The sequence below is a fragment of the Antrostomus carolinensis genome, unplaced genomic scaffold (assembly GCF_000700745.2).
Source record: "Antrostomus carolinensis isolate BGI_N321 unplaced genomic scaffold, ASM70074v2 scaffold4942, whole genome shotgun sequence".
NCBI lineage: Eukaryota > Metazoa > Chordata > Aves > Caprimulgiformes > Caprimulgidae > Antrostomus > Antrostomus carolinensis.
In genome coordinates, this window is record NW_010301471.1 from 21,761 (window position 1) to 45,405 (window position 23,645).

Genomic DNA, 23,645 nt, shown 5'->3' on the forward strand with positions numbered 1-23,645 from the left:
ATTGCACATAAGTTTACATACAACCTTTTGAAAAACTTCTAAGTGGTTACTTTAACATATTTTAATATTTTTTTTTCCTCCTGTATCTAGATTGTGTAATGGTTTTGACAAATGGATTTCTGAGGGCACATAATTTGTGAAAAACCAGCATTTATGTGAAAGAACAAAATAGTGGTTGGAGATAGATGATCATATCAATGGGGACAGACTTTTTAATAGGGCTTGTAGTGGTAGGAGAAGGAATAATGGTTTTAAACTAAAAGAGGGTAGATTTAGACTAGATGTAAGGAAGAAATTTTTTACAATGAGGGTGGTGCAACACTGGAACAGGTTTCCCAGAGAGGTGATAGAAGCCCAATCCTGGAAACATTCAAGGTCAGGTTGGACAGGGCTCTGAGCAACCTGATCTAGTTGAAGATGTCCCTGCTCACTGCAGGGGGGTTGGACTAGATGACCTTGAAAGGTCCCTTCCAACCCAACCTATTCTATGATTCTATGTCTTTTTACAAAATTAAAATACACAGTTGTGGTTGGGGTTTTGGGAGGTTTGTTTTATTTTGGTTTTGGGGTGGGTTTTTTTTAGAAACTGAGAGAGGTGAGGAGGATCAGAAGCCAATTGTTGGGACTCTGCTCTTTCAAACACTGCACTATTGATTTATTCATACAGTCTGCAGACTTACTTAAAAATGCATGGGTACATGAATGGTTAAATACTTTAACAAACCATGACACACAGTTTAAGTGGTTCCTTTACTACTGTACATAGTTAGCAGTGTTCATAGTTTAAAAAGTCAGCAATGCTTTGGCATTGAGCATTTTGCTCAAATGCTTTTTCCGTTTTGCTGTGTGTATTGGAAGGAGTGGTGGTGCTGGTGTTTTTTTTTCTTTTCAACTGACTATGATGTGACCTAGGATGTTGTATCCTGTGTTAGCAGCTGGGCAGTGCATTGTTTCTTTCTCCAGGTTTAACAGTGTTTGAAACGGGACAAAGGAAATTTGAGAAAAGGAAGAAATTCAAGGAGAATGATGCATCTAATATTGATGGTTTTCTGGGACCATGGGCAAAGTACGTTGATGAAAAAGAAGTAGCCAAACCATCGGAAGTAAGTATTACTCTAGCAAAATGGATACAAATTGTTAATACATTGCAGTGGTTTTAGCAGAGAACCAGCTGCACTAGTAGTTTTTTTCCGAGCAGAAGATCTGTGCTATGCTCTAGGGTGATAGAAACACTTCAGGTGATAGGTCCAAATCAGGTGTTCTGAATATTCCTCGTTCGGTTATTTGTAAGAGTGTTTGTAAAGAAGATTAATGGTATCTCTGTGTGGAGTCTGATTAAAATACATTTATAAACAGAAGCAGCTTGAAAAGAACTGAAAGTAAAACTTGTTTAAAAAATGAAATTAAAAAAAAAAAAACAAAAACCAGAAAAACAATTACCCTCCCCCAAAAAGCACTTTCCAACCAACAAATATCCTTCTTGTTCAGTCAGTGATACTTAGCTGTAGTCTGTTAATAAAAAGATAGTATTTAATTCTTTTCAGTGTATATAGCTTTTACAATTATTCTGGTTTTGGTAAAAGTGTTCTCTTTATTGGTGCTTAGAAACATTTCTAGTCTCATTTAGCAAATAAATGTTCTTAATAGTAAGTAAATGGTAGTGCAGTTCTGGATTTTGTAATGTGATTCTCGATGCTGAATTTTTAAAAGTCAAAATCATGTTTTATTTTTCCAGGAAGAACAGAAAGAGTTGGATGAAATAACAGCTAAGAGGCAGAAGAGAGGAAAACTAGAAGATGATAAACCAGGAGAGGAGAAGACTATATTACATGGTAATGGCATCTTCTTGCCTGTTCTCTTTTTCTTGCTCACTGTGTTTTCTTTCCTGCTGTGTTAATTAGTAAGGATGGCAGACAGCCGCGGCAGTTTTGCTGAGGCACCTTGATGTTTCTGTATTGGAGATAATAGCGCTCACATACATAAGCATAAAGGACAGGGAAGGAGATAAGCTTGGACTAATTCCACTTCATACTGTGAAGAGCAGTGTGGAAATGTCATCTTTGAGGGTACTGGTTTTATTTATTTATTTTTAATGGTACTAGATGCACATACACCTTTTCTATTTTACAGAGCAAACATGGTAAAATTTTGAGTTTGGCTTAGTTTCAGCTTCAGAATTACTGCAGTTCTATGTGTCAGTACTTTCATCAGCAGGTAGTGCTTTGAGTTATGGCTTACATACAATTTAGAAAATTACTTGGACTTTATACTTCCTCAATTCTTAATGTAAATGTTCTTGCTGCCAAACTATGAATAATTGTGTATTAAATAATTACCCTATGTAAGCCTATAGCATGTGGTACCTCCAAAGAAAATGGTTTGGTAAGTAAGTAAAATTAAGCCATTTTTGGAAACTGTTATTTCAAGTCTCTGCATGCAAAACAGACCTGCCTAACACTGCTTGGCACAGATAGTTAGGTAAACCAAGTCTCTCTTTGTTTACCACTTTCTTCAGCCAGGCTAACACGCACAAGCTGGAGCATCCTTTCTTACATGCATTAAAGAAGATATGCATTGCTGACGTTAGTACTTCATCCTGTGTGTATATAGTAGATCGTGATAATATTTATTGAATAGTGGGGAGCATGACAAACCTGAATCACAGAATGTTAGGGATTGGAAGGGACCTCAAAAGATCACCTAGTCCAACCCCTCTGCCAGAGCAGGATCACCTACAGTAGGTCACTCAGGAACACGCCCAGGCATGTTTTGAATGTTTCCAGAGAAGGAGACTCCACAACTTCTCTGGGCAGCCTGTTCCAGTGTCCTGTCACTCTCACAGTTAAAAAGTTTTCCTTTATGTTTAAATGGAACCTCCTGTGCTCCAGCTTACACCCATTTCCCCTTGTCCTACCGCTGGACATCACTGAGAAGAGCCTGGCTCCATCCTCATGACATTCGCCCTTTACATATTTATAAACATTAATAAGGTCACCCCTTATTATAAGAGCAGCTGTTGGCCACTGCTGACCAATACTGGTTCACACTGGCCAAATGGATCTTTTTTCTCTGGTTTATAATTCCGTTGATGTGCCTGACAGCACAGAGCTGGCTGTAGTGTGAATTGCAAGTAAATACCAGGGTTAGAGTTGCACATTATAGTCCATGTAGAGTTAGTGTAAGCAAACGCTTGTTGGCCAGAGGAACTCTCTTGCTGTTTGATTATGAGTAAGGTGTGTAGGGGAGAGACTGGCTTCATGTTTAGATCGTCAGATTCCAAGCAGACTTTGTTGAAATTACTTAATTTGAGCTCAATTGATATCAAATAAGATTCCACATCTGTATCCTGTGAAGTGAATTTTTCTTCCCCTCCTACCCCTTCCACTTCACAGCAGAGCAGCTGTGTTGAGAAAAACCTTAATTGTGTGTGGCTGTTGAGCCTTTTGGAAATACTAGTATCTTAAAATACAGGCTCTTGGATTCTCAGAATTCTGTGTTTACCTTTTCAGTTAAGGAAATGTATGACTATCAGGGGAGATCTTATCTTCACGTCCCTCAAGATGTTGGAGTTAATCTCCGTTCTACAGTGCCACCTGAGAAGTGCTATCTTCCAAAGAAACAAATCCATGTGTGGTCTGGACATACAAAGGTAGGAAGTCGTGTTTGTGAGCGTGAATCATAAAATCCCACTACACTTTGTGTCTGAAGCCAGTAACTTGTATAAGGCTGAAGTGTCAGTAGAAGGGAGGAGTATTTTTGTCTTTACCCCATTATGCATGTAGTTGGTTGCATTACGTGCTCACACAAGGTGTTGCCTGCTCAAATGAAGTTGTTTACCTGCATATACTTTTTTATGAACGTAGTGACTTCCTGACCTCCTTTAAAGGGACAAATATTATTTAGTGACTTCTGTGGGATTCGGAGCTGTTTCCTAAACTACCACATGAATAACAGCAAGACTAATTCTAACCATCCCTGAAAATGCATTTTTTTTTTTTTTTTAGATAGTAAAACTACTTAAGGGCTACTTCATATCAAACATGAAAAGTTAAACAGGTTTATGATTACGATGCATCAGCATGACAGGATTCCCAAATACAGCTATCACCTTTGAGAATTCTGCCTTGTTAAGAGTTTTCTTTGATGATGCTATTTAACATTTACGGTTTCTTCTTGTGCCAGAGCCCATAACTATATACATAATTTTGATATTAAAAAAGTGTTTCACTGATCAGAGTTGTAAAGCCTGTACTCAATGTGCTGCTTCTTTTGTCTCTAATTTTCAGTATTGCTTGAGGGAATATGCTGTGCTGCAATGGACAGCACCTTAATGGTATCTGAAAAATGGAAGAAAGGAGGACACAGAGAGCACTTTTAGCTTTTACCCTTTTTGAGTTGAGTCACAGCTCTGAACTCATCTTCAATGACTTCTGCATCAAGGTGCTTGTAGCTGCAAGTACCAGTGCTTTCCAGAATAACATCTCTGTGATCTCCTCCCCAAAGCTCTAGTCACTCCTCTATTACCCTATTAGGATAGACAGATGCATAAAATAGCTTTTTCCTTCACGCAAGAGATTAATAATTATATCGATGAGAAAAGCGAAAGAAGGATGGGCTGACAAATCTAGAAAAACTGAGGGATATAAGCAGACAATAATAGGGAGGATAAAGCACCCAACTCCAACCAGGGGTAGGAGGATCTAGATGGAATATGAATAGAGTAATTGACATGAAATGGAAAGAAGGGACCATAAGTTCTTTGGACTTCCTCTGCAAGGAGTACCTGAAATACAGATAAATGGGAAGATGGTGTGTCCAGGGAATCTGAGTTCAGTGGGTAGAAGCCACTGGGAGTGAGTATAAGTAAAAAATTGAGGAAGCCAGAATTTTTTTTTTTTTTTTGTGGAAAACTTCCTCACCAGCCCCACCTGAAAAGACTTGTGACACAGAAAGGTTGCCCAAAGCAACAATTTGTATGTTTACCACAGTAATGGTGTGAGTGTTGAAGGAGGATATATATACAGCTGTTGAAATTAGTCAGTTTGTTGCCATAACAATTGTTCAAGAGGCATTGCTGTTTCTAAAATGGGATGTTTGTAGGTTATGTCTTCTCAAGATACAGTATCTGTATATTTTATGAAGATAAACTCTAGCTTTTTGCTTAGAAAAGAGGGCAAGTGAACCAAGGAAATATCTAGATGCTCCACTTACTGTTTAATTATGTCCTTTTTTACAGGGTGTTAGTGCAGTTAGATTGTTTCCTCTGTCTGGGCATATACTGTTGTCTTGCTCTATGGATTGCAAAATTAAGGTGAGTTATTTTCCTGTTTTCGTGTATATATTTTACATCATCATTGAATACAGACAATGCATTTTAGAATACTTAAACATTCAGTACTTCTCCTAAACACTTTGTGTTACTTTTATTTTTCTCACTTGGTTTTTAAATTACAAATTTGTTGGAACAAAGATAGAAATAATACACAAGACTGTGAGTGTTAGAACAGTGTTAATCATTTAATAATAGCATTTAGAAAGTCACAAGTTCCTCATGTTATTGCCTTTTATATTATACTAATTCATCTTCCGTGAAGCCTAGTTTTACAATTAGCAATAGGTTTCTGCTGAAGCATTTGTGGTCTTGAACTAATCTCATTTTAGTCTAGCATACATCATATTAGAAAGCTGATTTTTAATTTATTTATTTTTTTTAATGAGCAAAACCTTGGGGCTTTACAGTTGAAATATAGTAGGGGGGTTTTAGTTATTTTAAGGGAGTTTTGCTAACAAGAAGGTGACAGAGCATTCTTGTGAATTCCTGGGTAGATAGTTGTGATTAAACAGTAGCTGTCACATATTAGTAATTAATTTCTTAAAAGATGTTGCCGTATATGTTTGCACTTAATTTCAACATCATTTTTGTGTAACAATTGACATGTTTTCTCCCCATCCCCTTTTTTTTTCCCAAGCTCTGGGAAGTATATGGCGATCGAAGATGTCTACGAACATTTATTGGTAATAGTCTTTTTTTTTTTTAAACTGAAGTATATTTAAAACAACTTCATGGAAGGATATGATTTAGGGTTAGCTTAGTAATTTAACATGGGAGGACTTGTAGGCATCCAAGGCAAATAGTATTCAGCATAGTCTTGGCAATAAGAATTGAAAAAGGTGCAAGTTTTTAGTGAACCTTTGTCATTATTCCAAGCAATTTAACGTTGATGTATAACACTGTACGACCCTTAAAACAAAACATTAGTGTACTGCAATCATCAATACTTTATGCAAGACTCCTTTCCAAAGGCAAAATTATGAAATTAAATTTCCCCATCTTCATGTTAAGAACAGCAGCACTCTGTATTTATGCAGTGAGGACATCTCATGGTCTGATGATCCCATCTTAAATAGGTGTCTCTTCTGTGCTGAGTTTCTAGTGCAAAAGCATGGGAATTTTTTTCTGGGGGGCATTCAGGTGCTGTCTTTGTTCAGCACCTTTGTAACAGGTGCTTTTTAAAGTGCATAGCTGAGAAATACAAACTTCCTGGCAGCCCTGAATGCAGAACAAAAGCAGCTGATTTCCCTTTTGAAACGTTTCTAGAACACCGAGTGAATATATGTTGAGTAACAACAAAGAAGCCTTTTTTTCATCTAATTTCTGATGACAGCAGTGTGCTGAAGATGGTGGCTCAAAAAAGGTTCTCTCTCAATAGACTGCTCTTTTTGAACAGTTTGACCCTTTTTCTCAAACAGTCCCTGTTATCAGCAGATTCACCTTCTGTTTTGTTATATTTACATTACTGTGCCAATATTTTAACTAAAGAGATCTCCTACAAGTCTGATGCAGTGGTCAGATGGAAGTATTGGGGTTGCAAGGTTAACACCAGATGAAAGCATTCTTAATTTTCTGATCTAGTATTTCCTATATTTTGTACCTGTTTTCTAGCTATAAATTTCTCATTTAAATGAATATCTTGTTTGTGTCTCCTCTTTTTCATTAGATGGTGGCATTTATTACAGTGTTTTAAACTTCTCTTGCCACTCTTAACTGTGACCAGAACAATCTTTGAAGCCAACAGTACTTAAAGTTGTGCTTGTATATCAGTTTATGAATGATGCTACTGTTTCTCTCTCCAGTGCTTTAGGGGTTGGGAGGTTTTATTCTCATCATTCTTTAGGAGTTACTTTTTCTTTCTCGCGTGAATCATTCTTTACTAGTATTTACAAAGAACTTCAATAAGCAATTTCCTTGTTCTCTTTGCATTGTTAAAGACTGGAGCATTTACCTTGAATATTTTTTTTTTAAAAACAAACAAAAAACCAAAACCAAAACACATTAATTCTAAGCATGAATGGATGAAAGTTTATCATAACATTTTTTTCTATGTTGTAGGACATAGTAAAGCTGTTCGAGACATCTGTTTTAATAATGCTGGCACTCGGTTTCTTAGTGCTGCGTATGACCGCTATCTTAAACTCTGGGACACTGAAACAGGTAGGCTTGTATTTGTAGATGCTGTTATTTGGCACAATGTTTAATTAATAGTAAATATTAAGATATATTGTCAATCAGGTTGTTTCCAATTATCCTTAATATCATCTTGTAGTTCAGTGTTTAGGCTTTCATAACATGAAGAATAGGGTTGGGTTTTTTTCCCTTAAGTGTTTTGTTGTTATCTGTTATGGTGCAGTTGACACTACTTATGTACCTGGATTTTATATACCTTTTTATTTGAGAAGTTTGATAGATATTTCTAAGGCTACAACAGTTTTCAGCAAAAAGACGGAATTTTACTAAGTCAGCTAATTGCATGTTTACATTTACAGGCATAAAATTAAGCAATGAAATAACACTTTAAACCTAAATATGCTTAATTTAGAAGAATTATTTCACTTGATCTTTTGGATAACCTGAACTTTTTGATGAACACTCCAAATAAGAAAAGGTGGTGGAAATTGAGCTGCTGGTACAGGGAGTGGAGAGTAGGTCTGATGCTCTCACAGAACTGCCTGGGAGATGGTCTGTAACATTCTGCTCCAAATAGTTTCTTAAGCTAGAAATATACAGGATAGATTTTGTCAATATTCTTTTAAACATAAGTCTGTTCCTAAGATAGGAAGTTTCCACGTTCGAAAAAGACATTCACTTTCTTGGCTAGCAGTGCCACTAGTTTCATACAGGTGACAGCCAGAAAGCTCTAAGTTGAGTCCTGCAAACTTGAGTCTAAACTGAGTTATTTAGATACTTGAAAAATGTTTTGAGCTTTTGGATTACAACAGGCTCCTGTAAATTACGGATAACACGTAATCAGGCTATTTATGGCTGAGGCTATGAGAAGAGGTCAGCAGTCTGTTTTGCAGTTGGATTACTGTTATCCTTCTCTAGGTTTAGGATTGAGGAATTCTTACCTGAGTTTAAGTCTCTCTGATCCTAAGGAGGTGGTGCTATGCAAAGACAGTGGTCAGCTTGTGATACCTTGACCAGTCCTGGTGTCCTTGATATGTTCTGTTGACCTACAGGGTACTGAGCAGTTACATTGTTTGGAAAGCTGTAGTAAAGGTGCAGAACTGTTTATGTGTGTTTATACAAGTGTGTGCATACAAACATGTGAAAGAAGGTCTAATCAAAGAGCAGGGTAAATTCTTTAGAGCCCTCTCATCCTCTCAAGGGCTCTAAAACAAATATTGTCTGCTCCTAGTAAAGTAAAAGTAAAAGGAGTGGTTTTTATCAATATCTGCAAAGAACTAATCACCCCATAGAACTTCCAGCTTGATGCCCTGCACTGTGAATGGCTTTTCTGTTGCAGGGCAATGTATTTCAAGATTCACAAACAGGAAGGTTCCTTACTGTGTCAAGTTCAATCCTGACGAAGATAAACAAAATCTCTTTGTTGCAGGAATGTCAGATAAGAAAATTGTGCAGGTATGTCTACTTAATATCTCTTCCTCTAAAAATTCTGATATTTAGTAAGAAACAAGGTCTTATTCTGACTTTTTTATTTGTAGTGGGATATTCGAAGTGGTGAAATTGTGCAGGAATACGATAGGCATTTGGGAGCTGTCAACACCATTGTATTTGTGGATGAAAATAGAAGGTTTGTGAGTACATCTGATGACAAGAGTTTAAGAGTCTGGGAATGGTAAGTTTAAAATTTTGAATTTTATCTTAAAGTATATTATAAGCAAACTGAGAAGAGAGTTTATTTTTAAAAGTATACATAGCACACTGGAGTGTACTGAATTCTTGCTAGCTGAGGAAGAGCTAGCTTTAAAACCCCATTCTGCCTTAATGCTTGAGACACTTCATAGATTTCCTCTTCTCCCAAGGAAAACATAAGACAGCCCTGTCAGCCTGAAGCATGCTGCACTTTATTACTGATCTCTATTCTCTCTCTTTTCCCCAAGAGTGTATTAGCCCTTAAATTAACTTTTTAAAGAAATATCTGCTCTGTTACGTGAGTGTGTGTCAGTTTTGAAAGCTTTGAACTTGGATGTGCATAGTATTATATAACATTTGGCCCATGTATGAAATAACTAGTTCAGTGTAGCTTCATTTCTCATTTTCTGGTAGTCTGGCTTTTTGGCAATCATTGATACCCCACAGTATGAATACAATAGATGATAGAAGAGTGAAAGTCTATCCAAGAAAAACTCATAAGAAGCGTCAATTTAAATGGCTTCCAATTTTTAACATATCTGGGGAGAAAACAAATCTCTCCTATCGGAAATGTTTTCCACAAGGTTCCAGGTACTAAGATTTTCAGCTTAGGACTTCTAAGATATCTCTAGGATTTCTTTTTTTTTTTTTTTTAAATAACCACTCATATATCTTTAGGTATCCATTTCCTTTTGCTGTTCACACGTGCAAAGCTGTTGCACAATACAGATGCTAGTTCGACAGCTCTGTGACTAATCAGTTCCTTCCTAGTTGTTGGGTTTTTTTTAAACCTAGTCAAGAGACTCCATTCTGGGGTATTGGAATGTTACACAAGCAGCCAGCAAAACCCTCAGCATGTCTGTGATCAGCTGCTATCATTGCCAGCAGCAGCAGTGGTAATGACCAAAGTCTGGGAACCCAGGCTCTTAGGCTAGACGTGTGGTGTTGTCACCATATGTCACTCCAAGGGAGCCTCTGTTCAGTGCTTCATAATTAGACCCAGGTATTTACCAAGGTCCTTAAAGAAAAATCTTTACAGTATCCTGTCTGCTAAGGAGTGTCTCCTATCTGGCAAGTGGGAGGAGAATCTCACTTGCACAAATCTGTTATTTCCTTGAGATTGGATTGCCCTTGTTTTGTGAGCTTTGTGTTGATGGCTGAAATAAATAGCGAAGTGGGTGGATTTAGTCACTCTGTGGGGAAGAGCAGGAAAAGCAGAAAGATCTGGCATGGGAACATCGTAACCTGATTGTTCCAGTAGCAGAAATTTTTTTCCTTCTGAAGAAAAAATATGTACTGAGCTTGCTGTACACTGAAGAAAGAGCTCCCTTGTTCAGATAATAGGGAACTCAACTGTAGGCCATGTTCTTTAATACAGTTGTTGGGGATTTTTTTTGTTTTATAAAAAGCAAATGTAATGCTGTCTTCCTAGGCACAACTTGAAAACCTTTTTCCACAACCTGCCATGGTAATGTTCATCGGTCTGTAGGCATATTTCTATAATTTCCAAATCCAGATTTTTACAGTGCATTAAAACTAAGTTAATGTATTCAATACAGAATATTTGGGACCTTAAAAAGTTCCATGGCAAATTATTTCATGCTGCACCTCAAATAATTTTTTTCCTAAGTTCATAAGGAAAATTACTTGCAACTTAGGGTGATTTGGTTACTGCATCTTTTGGCATGTTTCTTCATATGTTCTTCAGCACAATATTTTTTCAGTATTCTTCAGAATACTGAATTCTTCAGAAACAAAGCAGAAGTAATTACGACCTGAGTAAAGGTCTTAAAAGCCAGTAATTAAAGCTGATCTAATTGCTCAGTTTCAATTGTCTAGAGGAATTTTGTAGTATGTTTTGTAAACACTTTGACTTGGCCAGAGCTGGTAATGGGATGCCATGTCAGACTTCATCACAGTGAAGAACTTCTACCCTGAGAATTTAAATCTCCTTTCCCCAGGAGCTCATCTCATGCATAGATTTCACTGTGCTGTACACTGACTTGTAGTTGGTTGGTTGCTGAAAGCTCAGATTGCAAGTATAGGAGAGAGACTTGCAGATTAAATGGTTTCTTTGGGAGTCTTAATGGGAGTACTTGAAAATGTGTCTGCTTTTGCATTTCATGTGATTTTATCGTTCCAGCAGTGATATTGAAGTTGACATGGGTATCATATTCTGTGTTCTTTCTTCTAGAAAGGCAAAGTGTTGTTTTGTCTTTTTCTGCTTTGTATGCATCTGATCCTACTTGGATAAACAGTGACATTATTTGGGCAAGTGACCTTGGAGTCTTTTATTTCCTTTTACCTTCAAGTCAGCTAGCAAAGCAAGAACTATACATTAGTAGCTTAGCTATTATCCTGGCAGGCTTCGGAGGCTTGTCATTCCTGTAAAACTATGCCCCTCAGCAGGCCTTTCTCTCCACTGTTCCTGGTAGAGATACGGTCATCTCCTGAGAGAGCTCTTCATGATATGCAGATCCCAAAATTGGACTGGGTTGAGTTTGGGGTTTGTTTTTTTTTTTCTTCTTCTTTCTTTAAAAGTATTTTTCTCTCTCCTGCTTGGGGCAGAAGTTGTATTAGAACCCCAGAGTACCACGTTTCTAAATCTTGGCTAGCAGGAGACTGAGAGGAGATCTCACTGCAGTCTATAACTTCCTCACAAGGGGAAGAGGAGGGGTGGGTCCTGATCTCTTCTCTCTGGTGACCAATGATAGGACCAGGGGAAATGGCAGGACAATGCACCAGAGCAAGTTGAGGCTGGATAATAGGAAAATGTTCTTCACCCAGAGGGTGGTGGAACACTGGAAGGGGCTCCCCAGGAAGGTGGTCATGGCACCAAGCCTGACAATATCCAAGAAGCATTTGGACAACATTTGCCCTCAGAGACATGGTCTGAGTCTTGGGATTGTCCTGTGCAGGGACAGGAGTTGGACTCGATGATCCTCGTGGGTCCCTTCCAACTCACAGCATTCTGTGATTCCACGATTCTACTTTTGATACTTAAAAACTTTTCAGCCTTTGAAATGCTATGAAGTGGGGAAAGGACTTGAAGATCTTTAACTTTAAAAAATTGAACAAACAATATATCCATGAGTTTTGAAGTCAGGCATTTTTTTAAGGGATCTGGCTGATACTACTTATTTAGCAATTTGACTGGAAGCAAATGTGAAACATAAATGTGTCTCTTTATTCTGCCTAATAGTTTAATGCAGCATATGCTGCAGCTGTCCTAAGTGTGTCTGGTAGTTTTCAACATAAAGCAGAGCTGTCTTGAATAAATTCCAGTAGATGAGCCTGCCTTCATTTGTGAAGAGAGAAAAGGCAGGACAACCTGTGCTGCATTTAAATTTCTCATTGCAGTACAATTCAGCATTGGAGATGCATCTTCTGTGACGAGACTTTTTTAATGGGGCTTCCAGTGGGATTGCTTTTACATGGCATTGAGGACTCCAGATGACTGGTGGGCTGAGGGAATGTTGGGTGATGGGAGCTGATGAGCATATGGCCTAACTGCAGCGATGACCTTGTGTCCTGTTGCAGGTGGGGTTTGAAGCTGTTTGGGTATTGATGAGAAAGGGTAGGATGGGGCACAGGGGTCTGCACTTCCTGTGCTGTTGTGTTGGTCAGCCTTAGAGATTATGTGGACTTTTTTGTTAATCTTTTACAGATTTACTGTCCAACAGTAGTCTCAGGTCTACCTGTTTGGAATCTGGTTATCCCTGCACATGCTCTTATCCCAAGTGTATTAAATGGGTTGTCCTTCCTATTCTGAAGGGTAAATTCTTTTTTTGACTCACAGAAGCATTTGTGTTGTTTGCTGACAACAGAGCAGCTTCTCACACTGCTACCCATGTGCACGTTACTTAACACAAGATGGCAGGAAATAACTCCACAATGAAACAGAATTGTAATTACCTTGCTAATGCCGACTGTACTGCCATCAAGCAAGGCTCAGTCAGATAGTACAAGACAGCCACCCGTGCTCTCTGCTCCTGTAGTGTCCCAACAGCTCTTCTACTGTGTGAATTAGACAATAAAGTCATAACCATCCCCTTTGTATTAATTAGTAGTTGCTACAGAACATTTTGCATGTGTTTGCTGCTGAATACATGAATCAAATCTATTTCCTGATGGAGATGTCTTTCACTTAATGAGAACGACATGTGCACACCTTCCCTTTTTACCAGCCTTCTAGTGTAGGGTGTGAGGGATACTGTGAGTATGCACGGCCCAGTAGTAATTCCATTTATATGGTCAAAACCAAACGACAGAGTAAGGATTAGACCCTACTTGTTTTTTCCCCAGGCCTTTGTACAGGAGAGTGTATGTTCTTAACATACACTGGCACAGTCCTCTGTGCAGTCGAGACTGGGGAGTTGATGCTTCAGTACAGCTGTGATCATTTGGAATTGGTTGGCATGCCATTTGGGGCAATCAGGGGGAAAAGGGCATTGTCAGAGAAACAAGAGAGATGGACACCTGTTTTCTTTTGCTTTAAAAAAATATGAAAAGTCAGAAATATTCTAGTTAAAACTCAAGTCAGTAAGACATTCCAATAAGATATATGCATATATCAGACTATTCTTGCTGCCTGTGTAAGAATTAATGTAAGAGCTGCAGTTGAACTGGTGGCAATAGAGTATCTTTGTGTTACAGTTTTAACAATTAGAATTATGATTGTGCTCTAGACTCTGGGTCATTTGATTGGGGTAAATTAACTCTATCAGAGGTTATCCTGTAGATGGGTCTGCAGCTGGAGCTCTCTAGGTGGACATTGATAATATTTTTTAATATTGTGCTTTTGCACATTCTTCCTTTGGATACCACCACCATACACTCTCCATGGTTCAGTGGCTGAATGAATCAGCTGACAGGAGGCCCTTTGGAACATCTCCATGTCTCCATAAAGCACATACTTCTTCCTTTTGCAGGGACATTCCTGTAGACTTCAAGTACATAGCTGAGCCAAGCATGCATTCGATGCCAGCCGTGACTTTGTCTCCAAATGGTAGGTTAACACTTCACTGCCTTCCTAGGCCTAGTTTACATAGGCATGTCTTACTGATTCTGTCTCTGTAATGCTGCTGTGTTGTATCCCCTTGTCACCCCACGCTACCCCCCCAAACCAGTGTGTGCATTTATTCCAAGACTGGACCAGATCAGTTTTGATTTAAAAGTCTTAAGAAGCAAGTATGTCGAAATGAAGGGTTATATCAGGATAACTGTATCAGTTTAAATTTAGATCTTCATCCAGACAGGGCAAAAGGACTTTTTCTTTTCATAGAGCTCCGATGTGCTATTTGCTGTATTTAAAATATTAAGAGAAACAAGGATGGGAACTGATGATGACTGCAAAGTACTAAGCCAAGTCCTTGCGGTGCCGCTGTTAAAGCAGAAAGTGATGTTGTATGTGATCGTGCTAATGCTGTTCCTTTCTGTTCTGAATGTAGCCCAAGTAACTCTTGCATAAGAGAAATCCCAAATTATCTCAGTGTTTCTGTATGTTAATGTTTCATTGGTGTTTATGTTCTTCAATTAGAATCACACTGAAGGAGGATAAAAGTTTAGTGCCCCCAGTAATCAGTGAAGATCCTTCTAGCAGGACAAAATCTCTGTTATCTGTTTTGGTCAAAATTAAGTAGCTTTAGTGCCAACATTATTAAAGTGTTGCCAGATTTACAGTTAGCAGTCCGATTATGCTAAGTAGTGGCTGATCAACTTGTTGCACAGCTAACATTTTCAGCCAGCTATCAGCATCAAATTGTTTTGCTTTGTGGTGTAAATATTTTATTCTTAACAATAGAAGTGGGTTTCTAATATAGAAAGGAAGACTCTGGAGAAAGAGAGCTGCATTTTAAAATGTTAGCTTCCCAAGCTGGCCTTTTTCAGCCCCTGTTTCTGAAATTGCACAACTTGCTGTATTCTGATTCAGTTTTTCAGTTCATCTTATTCTTCTACGTTGAAATACTGGATTTTTCATTCTTTTTCTGGCTGGCTATCATTTGAGTGTTTGATTTCTGAGTTGAGTCACTCAATTGTGTTAAGAATGAAAGTAATCAACTCTTCAGCTCAAGACATCACCTGTCACATTAACTAACATTATCTTGACCTGCAGTAGTCCAATATTGCACAAAACAAGTTATTTCAGAATAGTTATGCTACAGGTTGTGCCAGACACGTCATAATTTTGTAGTTAAATGAGTCCTTTAAAAGTAAATTGAAAATTTTGCAGATATGGAACTTTTCTCCTTAGGGGCTCTGATTTATGAATCTCATAAATTAATTTTTTCCTCCTGAGTGATGCAGGAAACAGACCTTTTAAAAAGTAGAAGAGGAGAATAACATGCTTTTGGGGTAAACACTTAATTTTTTTCTTCAGGAGGCTGAAGAAAATCCTCAGATTCCAAGCTAGTAGCTGGAAGTGTGATCAGATTTACAGTCAAGTTAGCACATTTTATGTTATCACTGTTTGTGTAAAATACTGTAAAGGCAGTGACAATATGCAGAGCTCAAGACAGAATTTTCTGTTCTGTGGTGTTGTGTAGCACATCATCTTAATTGGATTCTCAGGCAGGAGTTAATGCACTGCCAAGATGCAAAATAAGATAGAGTTAAGATTAGAAAAGCCTGGGAATTTTTTCTTTCACTAAAATATCTTTATTCAATTGCATTCCATTAGGATAGAGATTACTAAACACTTAAAAAATATAAGGATTTTCAAACTCCTGAGTCTACCTTGGACCTGTTTTTCCCCATAAAGAAAATAAGAGGTGACATCTGAGCGTACCCACAAAACAGGTAATCAAACAGATTGCAGCTAGATGGGTTTTTTCCCCTCATCTTAATTATGTGCACCAGCAACCTTACTCAGTACCTGAAGAACTTATCAGTAAGTCAGTGGGGTTGCTGCAGCACGTTTTTGTAACAGCCAGAGCTTTTCTAGAGTCCTGAGTGCATTTTGTAGGAATAGGCATCCCAAATCCTGTCCAATGTAAAGTTTTGCCTCTCGGCAGTTGTACCAGGCAGAAGCGGTATCAGTTGCTACCTAGACCTCTGATAAATAATGAAAATCTGGATTAAGGTAGTGCAAGAAAAGTTACAAAAATATCTTAAAACATTGCAGTTAAGTCTGTTTCTTTAGAGGCAGCACTCTGATACCACCTTTGTTTATTGCCTTTATAGGGAAATGGTTGGCTTGCCAGTCGATGGATAACCAAATTCTGATTTTTGGAGCTCAGAACAGATTCAGATTAAACAAAAAGAAAATTTTCAAAGGTCACATGGTAGCTGGCTACGCTTGTCAAGTGGATTTTTCACCTGACATGAGGTAAGTTTTTGTGGGAATGAGCTTCATCTTAAAAATTGCCTGCACAGACTCTAAATTTCTTTTTGAATCTTCTGCAACAGTCATTGACATGTAGTCATCAGAATTCTCTAGCCAAGCAGCAGAACAGAAAGTTTGCTCTTGTCATTTGATAGGACTAAGTTATACTCAGTGGTCACTCTGAGCAACATTTAGAAGACAGTCCATGTGGTCCAGATTTCCCATGGTGCAGACATGATTTACGCTGCTGTTAAACCAGCCAGAGGCTCCCCTTGTTTTGCCCGGCCCTGGTGCAGCTCAGGAGGCTTCCGCTTCGGACTTGCATCAGACTCTTTTTGCACATGGGCTGCATCACGGGGTCTGTTCCCACAATACACTCTTGTTTAGGGTACCTGGGATTCAGACTTGCCCGGTTTTCCCAGTTTGCAGGTCTGGTTTGGGTTTCCTCATTTATTGTTCAGAGAACCATCTTTTTCATCCTATTTGCTTAGTAATATGCCCATACATTTACCACTGTACATACATGAGATACTCATTACTATAAAAACTGGAGAGTAACCTCAGCAAAACTGGAGGAAAAAGTAGAGAGAAGTGTCTATAAATTTGAGAGAAACTTCTGGCACGTTCTCTTTTGCTGATGTATTCTCTTTAGTTCCAGTAACACAGTGTACGTTATAATCGCATTGCTTAGCACATTTACCTCGCAGTTGATGAATCACCTTCCGCAGGACTTGTGCGCTTAAGAACACAGCATGAATGCTAATTCTTTGGTAGCTGTGTCTGCAGACTGTCAGGCAGGAAGCTCACTGGGTGAAGCTCTTCTCCACTGCTCAGTGTAGAAGTATTATAGTACAAGCCCTCTTCAGGCATGATACAGCTTTTATTTTAATCTTGTTAATATAGCTATGTGATATCTGGAGACGCAGATGGCAAACTTAACATCTGGGACTGGAAGACAACAAAACTCTACAGCAGATTAAAAGCACACGATAAAGTCTGTATCGGTGCCGTGTGGCATCCACACGAAACATCTAAAGTCATTACATGCGGCTGGGATGGTCTTATTAAACTATGGGACTAAAGAGGATGCTATGAAGATCTACAGATACGAGTCTTGCATACATCTGAGACAAGAGTAAGTTTTGCTGTAAGGATGGGTAGACATTTAATACTGCAGTTCTCAGCTAGCTGTATATGTGCACTAAAAAATGGAAAATCTGCAGAAGACACAACTGAAAGGATATTGTTCTAAATATGGTCTTTTAAGTAGGAGAAGCTGAGGTCATCTGAAGCATGCAGAATCAAGTGTTAGTTTGTCATGTCACTTTTTGTGCAAAACACTTGTAAAATAAAATAATTTTAAGAAAAGCTGTTCTTGTGGTTCTGGCTGTCAGAGATGTGGGGAGTAAAAGAAGAAAACCAGCAATTGGGTAACTCTCTTCCTAAGAAGTGCTGGAAAAAATGCATTTGTTTACCTGGTTTTGGGTGGTATTTTGTTGTCCCCAAAATAATTCTGTCTTTATAGAGCACAACCCTACTTGCTAAGATCTGTTAATTCACAGTAGAAATGAAGAACTAATCAGAAGCTAGCAGTCGTCAGATATCGACTGAAGACTATTCATGAACTCTTGGTTTCTGTCTGTATGTAACAATAGCATCACGCTGATCACCGAGTTTCATCTTTACAAGTACTCCTCAGTTTCAAGATTTTGCTTGTAATGATTGTGTGTTAAGTGTTGTTTTTCCTCTTCCCATATACTGTTATGTTCCAATAAGCATGACATATTTAAAAAAAAAAAATAGTGAATGTCTCTTCAGTTTGGAATACGCTGTATTATAAGCCTCAAAGTTTTTGGCAACTTAACTGTATATACATGTCACACTTTTTCTCTTTAAAGAACTTATTTTTAATAAATCTTTTTATAAAAAGTCTCCTTATATTTATTCAATTCTTCTGTCTAGCAATGTCCATATAAAATATTTCTTACCCTTTTGGATTTTATTTTGCAGTTGTATCAGCCTTTAGATAAATTCATTCCCTTGCACTGTTCATACAAAACTACTGCAGGCTGGAAGCAAGAGAAAAAAAGATGCTTTTAATTCCCTATCCGCTCTCTTTTTGAGCACATAATAGAAATAAAAATGTGTAACAAATTTATCCCATTGATCAGTCTTTAATTACAGTTTTGAATTATACTATATTGTTTACTATAAAGCCAGTCACTGCTGATCAATTATAAACAATATCAAAGGAGTCATTGCCTTAATTGATAGCAGGATAGAACATAAGGTACTTCCATAGATGAGATGCAAAGAATCTCAGATTGTGTAGAGGGAAGGAAATGGGTTGCTTGTTTTGTGGGTTTTTCATTTGTTTTGTTTTAATTTCCTGTTACAGAAGGATTGATTAATGAGACAATTCTGTTCTTTCAAAGAGTACTTGCTAAAGTTGGGCCCTTGTGAGTGAACGTGGAGCTTACCCATTTTTAGACCAACTCTCTGAAGCTGAGCTTGAGAGTTTTTCCACTGTCCATTCATGCTGTCATGTAGCTGCACCAAGTTAACATGTTTCTGTTCATTTTCCCATCTCAGGAGCCTTGTGTACTCAAAAAACTCGAGGCACTCTTTTTGCGAGCTGTGTACTGGTGGCAATGGAGTATTGCCTGTAATGGAGTATTGCCTCGCACCCCTGCCAGTGCTGAGGTAGGAAACGGTGGAGCCTGGAGTGAGAGGAAGGAGCTGGTCCAGTCTGTCCTGGGGACGGTCCCTCTGCAGAGAAAGAAGAGACTGTTCTTGTTTCTCTCCTCTTCAGGGTGCAGGTGGCAGTGAGCTGCTGCCATGTCACAGAGGGTGAATTTCTGATGTGGTTCTTTTCATGGGGAAGACTTTGACTCCTGAGCTGGGAGCTGAGCTCTGGCGTGCGTTTTGCCTCAGGTGCTGCTTCAGGAGAAAGTGGGCTGAAGTAATTTAGAAGGGTTTTCTTCCTTCAGATACATTTCCTAAATGGTTATGTGGCAGCGTGCCCTGACCATTAACAGCTTCTAAGTACAGGGAAGTGGGGAGGAGAGGAGGAAGAGAGCAGATGATACAAAAACTTCTCGAAGGAATGTCTGTTAGCTTCCATATCAGAAACACCTTTCCCAAATGCTTAAGCGTCTTTAAATCATAATACACAAAATGCTTGGCTCTAGTTGGTATTGTGTTTTTCCACATGTCACCTACCAGGCAGAACTTTATATATATAGTATATACGAAGTGTAACAGAAAGTGTAAACACCTTTGTAGCAATGCTGAGTGTTGTCTTTGGAGTACAAAAGTAAGAAATGTTGACTCAGTCATTCTGCTGGAGTTGATGAATTGGGATTAAATGTTTGCAATAAGCCCATATTCAAATTCCCCCAGAAACTTTCAGATAAAATCCTTTGTCCCTCACTGTTGGTCACCGTGTTAATCTTTTGTGGAATTTCTCACATCTGCATTGAAGCCTGGAGGGGGAATTTTTATGAGGATAATTCCTTCTTGTCAGCTTGAGAGTTGCAAACTCCAAAGCTCACGTTGTCAGCTGGTTTGCTGTGCATGAGGATAGACGGCGTGTGTCTGCGTGGAGCGAGTCTAGACTTGCCTTTCCAGCAGCCACCTGGGAAAAGATTTCTTGCTGGGCTAATTAACTTGAATCATGTCCTCCTCTTATCTTCCTAATTTCATGTTTCACCAGAAATTGGGCTGTTAAAAATGTTGGTCAGAACAAGTCTAGACCGAGACCCCTAGGCTGAACTTGGCGTGTGAGCAGACAGAGCCAGAGAAAAGGCAGCGTCGGGAGAAAAGGGCAGAGCGTGGTTTGAGTTCCCCCAATTTATTCTCCTCTAACATTAGGTGGAGAATGCAACAAAATTATTCAAGCCGAAAGGAGCTTCTTGGAGGGGCTGGAGGCCAGCGTGTCGCGCTGCCGGGAAGGAATACGTGCAAGCTGGAGTCTTGGGTTGCTGTCACAGCCTCATAATTTTGTTCCCCTTGATCATGCATCTTAGCTTTCAGAAATGATGTGCCAATATGTTGCCGCTTTTATTAATACCAATTACTTTTACAGTCGTGGGTTTACAGATAAGTGAATTATCTCCATCATTCTTGGAGTTCTGCCTGGGAAACCTCATAGTTCCTTTGGCCTTGTGCCATCTTTTTCTTGGACTTTTTTCGTATGTGAGAGGGGGAAATATCCCACATATCCTCATGCAACTTGCTGGTAAGAAGGCTGTCTTTCTTGAAGCAGATGGTCTTGGCATCTGTCTTGCACAGAGTTTATAATTGTGCCCAGTGAGATGGGGCTGCTCAGTCTTTGCCCTCATTACAAGCACAAATATCTAAATTACTGTACATCCAGAAAAGTCCAAGATTGTCTTGCAAAAAGCCAATTTTTAGCAACGGGCAGATGTTCAATATACCATTTAATGCTGCGGTCTTTAAAGGCTGATTTAAACAGTGAGCTCTGCAGCTCCGGCAGCCCAGTAACACAGTGTACTTTCCTTCTTTCTACCAGCTGGTCATTACAAACTCCTGCTCCTGTTTGCTAGGAAGGCTCCGTATGACGAGCAGCCTGCATGAGGGGGAACATGCGGAGAGGAGTAGGGAGGGGAGTTTTGCTTGGAAGGCTTTAAACAGCTGAACCTATACACCAGAAAATTCAGTTGCCAGGGAGGTTGTTTCTCTGGAGACTGTTTGAGGGCTTGCTACTGTAGGTTGACTTCACTAGCATGCAGTCAAAATTTAAGTAAGTCTCATATCTTGCAGTAAAATATGTATTTTCTTTCAAGCTTGCTGATTAAAAAAAAAAACCCAGATAGATACACCATGGCTGTCTTGCAGCACTCGGAGAAAACTGCTTGCAGCAGAGTTACGTTTACTGAAGCTACTTGCTGAGTTTAAAGCTTTTTAGTTGCATTGGCTTTCAACAAGGCACAGGCCTCTAAATTCACCAGGTACACTGGAAGGTTGACCACAGATGTGTTTGTTATCTTCTTGTATGATAGAGCATTTAAAATGTTTAAAATGCTAAATCACTGAGCCCTTCTGAGTCCTCTAACCTGCTGCACTTCATGCCACTGGGAGGCTGCTAAAACAAAACGTTACTGCAGATGCATTGGGTTTGTAATTCAGAATAAGCGGTTCTCCTTAGGCCTTGGGGTTTTTTGGTTGCTCTGAAAGATGTCAAGACTAACTGAGCCTGCTTCCCCTCTCATTTGGAAAGGAAGACAACCCCACAAATCCTCTAGGAAGTCATTTCAGTAACAGGAATTTTATGGAGCTTCAAGACCACTGACAGTTACGCAGACATGGTTCTGGGAGCTGCAAATCTTTCCAGTTCTCCCAGTGTAATTACCCGCAGTTGATGTGTTGCCCTTAGCTCCCCAGCTGAACACTTCAAATGTGGAATAAGGGGGTTTTCTGGTGGAGTTTAAATTCTTGCAAAGTAACATTAAAAAAAAAACCCCAAACAGGCAAAACTGCTCTGTGCTAGAAGAGCTGTAACAATTTCACTTCTTAGCTTGCACCAGGCTATTTTTGCCCCACAGATAGGACTTTGCTCGCCCAGGCTAGTTGTTTTTATTTTGCTTCCACATCCTTATACTCCTTCAGCAACTCCATATATATGCTGTAAAATGTATTCCCTTCCAATATTCCTTGCTCAGGAGATGAAGAGGGAAATTGAATTGAATCAGTTGTCAGGCAGGACATCTACAGAAAAAGAAGCCCCATTCTCCAGAGTTTTCAAAACCATGCTGAGTTTTGTCAGAACAGCTTCTCTGCAGAAGCTTCTCTCTCTCTCTCCCCCCTGGTGCCGACCCTTTGGGAGTACCCTGGGGCACGGGGGAGCGAGTTGGTTTTGTTTGCTTTTGTCATAATCCTTACAATATTTAAAAGGTGGAATAATATTATGGAATAACATTTCTTCAGATGTTGAATTCTCCTATGTCTTGAAGCAGTTTTTCTTCCCTTCACAAAGAAGTAAGAAGGCATTTAAGGGCCTCTTCCTGCCTGGCAAGTCAGTTTGATGAATTCCCAGCCCCTGTGTCACAGCTGCTCCTGGCTGGTGTCAGTGGAGAGATGAAGGTCCTGCTGGGACACGGCTGCGTTAGAGATCTGGCACCAGTCAGGTGGCCATCCCCACCTCCCTGCAAGAGTGGTGGCACCCAGCGTCATGGCTCCACTCTAGATATCTGAAGGTGGGTACAAGGGTGCATGGTTTGGGTTTGATTCAGAAATGGAATTTCACAGGGGGGGGCGGGGGGGAGAATACCAGCTGAAGAGCAGGGAGGTTGCATTGGTATTCACATTTGAATCATTGGTTCTAGGCAGTGCAAAGCAGACTCCTGTTTTCTCCTTGGATAAGGTCTGGCCCATCAGGATAAGGGATGTAGCACGGGCTGTCTCCACAAAGGTCTCTTTCCGAAAAAGCTGGAACACCTTACAACAGGCAGGTCAAACTATGCCGTGAACACAGACCTCTGTTTAAGGGAAGAGATCCATTAACTATCGTGGGTGGTTCCCTTCAAGTGCCAGGCTTGCTCTGGAGATGCTGCCCCTGGAAGCCAGTGAAGGGAGGCAAGTATAAATATGAATCTGAATGTAGGTCAGCTCTGAACTTCCACCGGCACTAAACCAGGTCTATACTGACTGCAATGAAATGTCACATTGTGTTAACAAGCAGGAAGAAATCAAGAGTGATTTCCTACTGAATAACCCTGAGGGTCCTTTCAAGGGCAAGGGAGCGGCTAATGAAGCTCATGAAATCAAAGTTTTTGAATGAACCAGATGGTCTCAGCTGTTGAATAATTCACCAGAGAGAACGAGTGCTATTTCTTCAGGTGTGCTACCGGGTGATATGTCTTCTTGGCATCTGCCAAGAAAGGCCAGACATATGTTCCCTTTACACTTTCTTCGATCTTTCACATTTGAGAAGCACTCGTGAAGAACCCTTCACAAGTCACTGATGGGATCAAAAGCTGGAGCCAGAAGTGCATCCAATAAATGTCATGTTCTAGAGTGGCGCAGGAGGAGAGACCTCTCTTTGGTCAAATTTGGGAGCCTCTAAGGAAGCTAGTGTGGCATTCAGAAAGGGACTAGTTTCCCTGGAGAAGTGTGTTAGTGTCCTAACACATCCCCCTCTGTGCT

The 23,645-nt window shown here is 39.5% G+C and overlaps 1 protein-coding gene across 1 annotated transcript in view; it reads left to right on the forward strand.

Annotated features, from left to right (window-relative positions):
• Positions 1-17,849, forward strand: part of CDC40 (cell division cycle 40) — a 30,961-nt gene extending 13,112 nt beyond the window's left edge. Inside the window, exons 4-14 of the mRNA XM_010163455.2 lie at positions 964-1,103; positions 1,736-1,832; positions 3,510-3,649; positions 5,237-5,311; positions 5,970-6,015; positions 7,391-7,492; positions 8,805-8,920; positions 9,004-9,137; positions 14,086-14,162; positions 16,337-16,481; positions 17,382-17,849. Coding sequence (XP_010161757.2) covers positions 964-1,103; positions 1,736-1,832; positions 3,510-3,649; positions 5,237-5,311; positions 5,970-6,015; positions 7,391-7,492; positions 8,805-8,920; positions 9,004-9,137; positions 14,086-14,162; positions 16,337-16,481; positions 17,382-17,559 — 1,250 coding nt within the window. The 3' untranslated portion in view covers positions 17,560-17,849. The remainder of the gene's footprint in view (positions 1-963; positions 1,104-1,735; positions 1,833-3,509; positions 3,650-5,236; positions 5,312-5,969; positions 6,016-7,390; positions 7,493-8,804; positions 8,921-9,003; positions 9,138-14,085; positions 14,163-16,336; positions 16,482-17,381) is intronic.
• Positions 17,850-23,645: the final 5,796 nt, after the last annotated feature.